Genomic DNA, 2,322 nt, shown 5'->3' with positions numbered 1-2,322 from the left:
ATTGAACCTCTTGCTTTACTACACTGTAAACAAAAGTGTACTTCATGCCTGTGTTGGCGCCTCAAGTTCAATAGAATTAACATATGCATATGAGAGGAAGCATTAGCTAGGCCCTAACCTAGAACTTGAACTGCTCGGCGCTGATCTAACGAAGATACAAAAAGTGAACAAGGTTGGCATTGTGCTCATCGCATTGTGCGATTTCCCACTGGGAAGAATTTCAGTTTAATCTCTGAACTCTTTACATATTCAATAATTTTGTGTTCAAGTACAGCGACGTATATGAAAAGAGAGAGAGAGAGAGAGAGTCTGAGATGGAGAGTGTTTCAAAAATAAATCCCCATTGCGTGTGCCATATAAAAGCTGCTGAGTTGGCTGCTTCCGTTAACAGTGATCGCTATGAATCAGGCCTCGCTCTATCAGCGCGCTAACCAGGTGCAGCGCCATGATGCCAAGCTCATTCTGGATGAGTATGCAAACATACTGCAGTGGCGCGCAGATGGTCAGGATACGCTGCTAGACGTTGGTTCCGGCTCGGGCAATGTTTTAATGGACTTTGTGCATCCATTGCTGCCCAAAGACTATTCACAGCTGGTGGGCACGGATATTTCTAGCAAAATGGTGGGCTATGCCAACAAGTGTTATCATCTCTATGAGCGCACCAAGTTCCGGGTGCTGGACATTGGTTGTCAACAGCTGCCTGCTGAGCTTCAAGGACGTTTTGATCATGTCACCTCTTTCTATTGTCTGCATTGGGTGCAGAATCTGCGCGTCGCCCTAGGCAACATCTATGAGCTTTTGCGTCCGGAGGGTGGCGACTGTCTGCTGGTGTTTCTCGCCTCTAATCCTGTCTATGAGGTATACAAGCGACTCCACAGCAATCCGAAGTGGTCTAGCTATATGCAGGATGTGGATCAATATATATCACCGCTGCACTATAGCGCTGATCCTGTCGAGAAGTTTTGTCAGCTGATCAGCGATGCTGGCTTTACTTATCACAATGTCGAGCTGCGCAGCGAGGTTTTCGTCTACGAGGGTGTGCGAACGCTTAAAGGTGGGTTCTTTTCATTTAAACTAAGACACTCCAAAGATTAACTTTTTTTCGTTAATTCTTCTAGACAATGTCAAAGCAATTTGTCCTTTTTTGGAACGGATTCCTTCAGAAATGCATGAGGAATTTTTGAACGATTTCGTTGCTATTGTCATCTCAATGAACCTACAGGAGGGTGGCAACTCTGAAGACGAGCAACGCTTCATTTCCTCTTACAAGCTGATTGTTGCTTACGCTCGTAAGTCTCCCGATTTCGTTCGGACTACTCTTAATATTAACTCTGCGATAAAGAGTATCAAAAACATTAAATAGGTTTATGGTTAATTGTACTATATTAAGTTTAATTTAGTAATTAGTTTAATTTAGTAATCATAGAATAAACGTTAAAAAAATAAAGATATTTTTGTTTTTGAAGGGAAGGTATTAATAGGGTGGGTGCTTGGTTTCTTTTCTTTTTCACTGATTAGAGCGTCTACTCCTGATTTATCTTTTACCTTATTTCTATCAATGTCCTGCTGAAATCCGAAGTTTAAATGTGCGTACAGAATCTGTTGCTTCCCTCCCTCCCACTGAAGACAATGTATCTTTTACTCGTTAGACAAATATTTTCATAATCTATCAAAATTTGCATTCTTCAATCACACATGCTTACCCAGTACTTTAGAAAAGATGCGCGGGATTTGCGCTGGTTTTTTCGCCTTCCCAATAAAGTCACCAGAAGCAAAGGTTGACATTTAGGCGGCAGTGGGTAAATACTTATATTAAAGGGTTGAAAAATATTTGGCTACGCTTTCATATTAATATTGGGTGTAGTATATGGGATTTGGCAGTTATAATTATGCTCGCTACCTGGTGCTGTCGCTGGCGCTGGGTACAACAACAATTTTAATTGTTTTTCGGTCTAAAAATATATGTACAAGTCTGTGTGTTTGTGAGTTGTTGGCGGAATTTTCAAATGAGTTATTAACGCCGGCAAAATGTTGATCCAACAAATGCGCATCATGTCATTTATCATGAAGGCAGGGGCGAATTGAAGTAAAGGGGCGGCGGAAGCGGTGGCGACAGCATGTAGAAGGCGTGAGGCCGTTGGGGAGCCTGCCTGAAGTTCACGCAGGCAATTGGCAGGCTGGCGAGCTTTATTCACGTTTCGGTTTAGTCGTGTTATCGGTGGTGGTGGGTTAAAAGTAGTAAATGTTTGTCTTAATCTTTGATTTTCCGTTTCTGCTCTGGCAAATGTAAACGACAGGAATTAATTTAGACAAATGATTCTC

The 2,322-nt window shown here is 42.1% G+C and overlaps 1 protein-coding gene across 1 annotated transcript; it reads left to right on the top strand.

The window, feature by feature from the left end:
• The first annotated feature begins 399 nt into the window (after positions 1 to 399).
• Positions 400 to 1,363, top strand: LOC108595202 (juvenile hormone acid O-methyltransferase). The gene is made up of 2 exons (XM_017980392.1): positions 400 to 1,054; positions 1,119 to 1,363. The coding sequence occupies exons 1-2, from the start codon at positions 400 to 402 to the stop codon at positions 1,361 to 1,363; spliced, it is 900 nt and encodes a 299-aa protein (XP_017835881.1).
• Positions 1,364 to 2,322: the final 959 nt, after the last annotated feature.

Source organism: Drosophila busckii, unplaced genomic scaffold, assembly GCF_011750605.1.
Source record: "Drosophila busckii strain San Diego stock center, stock number 13000-0081.31 unplaced genomic scaffold, ASM1175060v1 chrUn_07, whole genome shotgun sequence".
In the NCBI taxonomy this organism is placed as follows: Eukaryota; Metazoa; Arthropoda; class Insecta; order Diptera; family Drosophilidae; genus Drosophila; species Drosophila busckii.
The sequence above is the reverse complement of the archived record's forward strand: the minus strand, read 5'-3'. Positions and strand labels throughout refer to the sequence as shown.

Bases quoted from the DNA above. Each gene is read 5' to 3' on its own strand.
- LOC108595202 (XM_017980392.1), top strand. From the start codon at position 400: ATGAATCAGGCCTCGCTCTATCAGCGCGCTAACCAGGTGCAGCGCCAT. The intron at 1,055-1,118 runs GTGGGTTCTTTT...TAATTCTTCTAG, and splicing joins GGGTGTGCGAACGCTTAAAG to ACAATGTCAAAGCAATTTGT.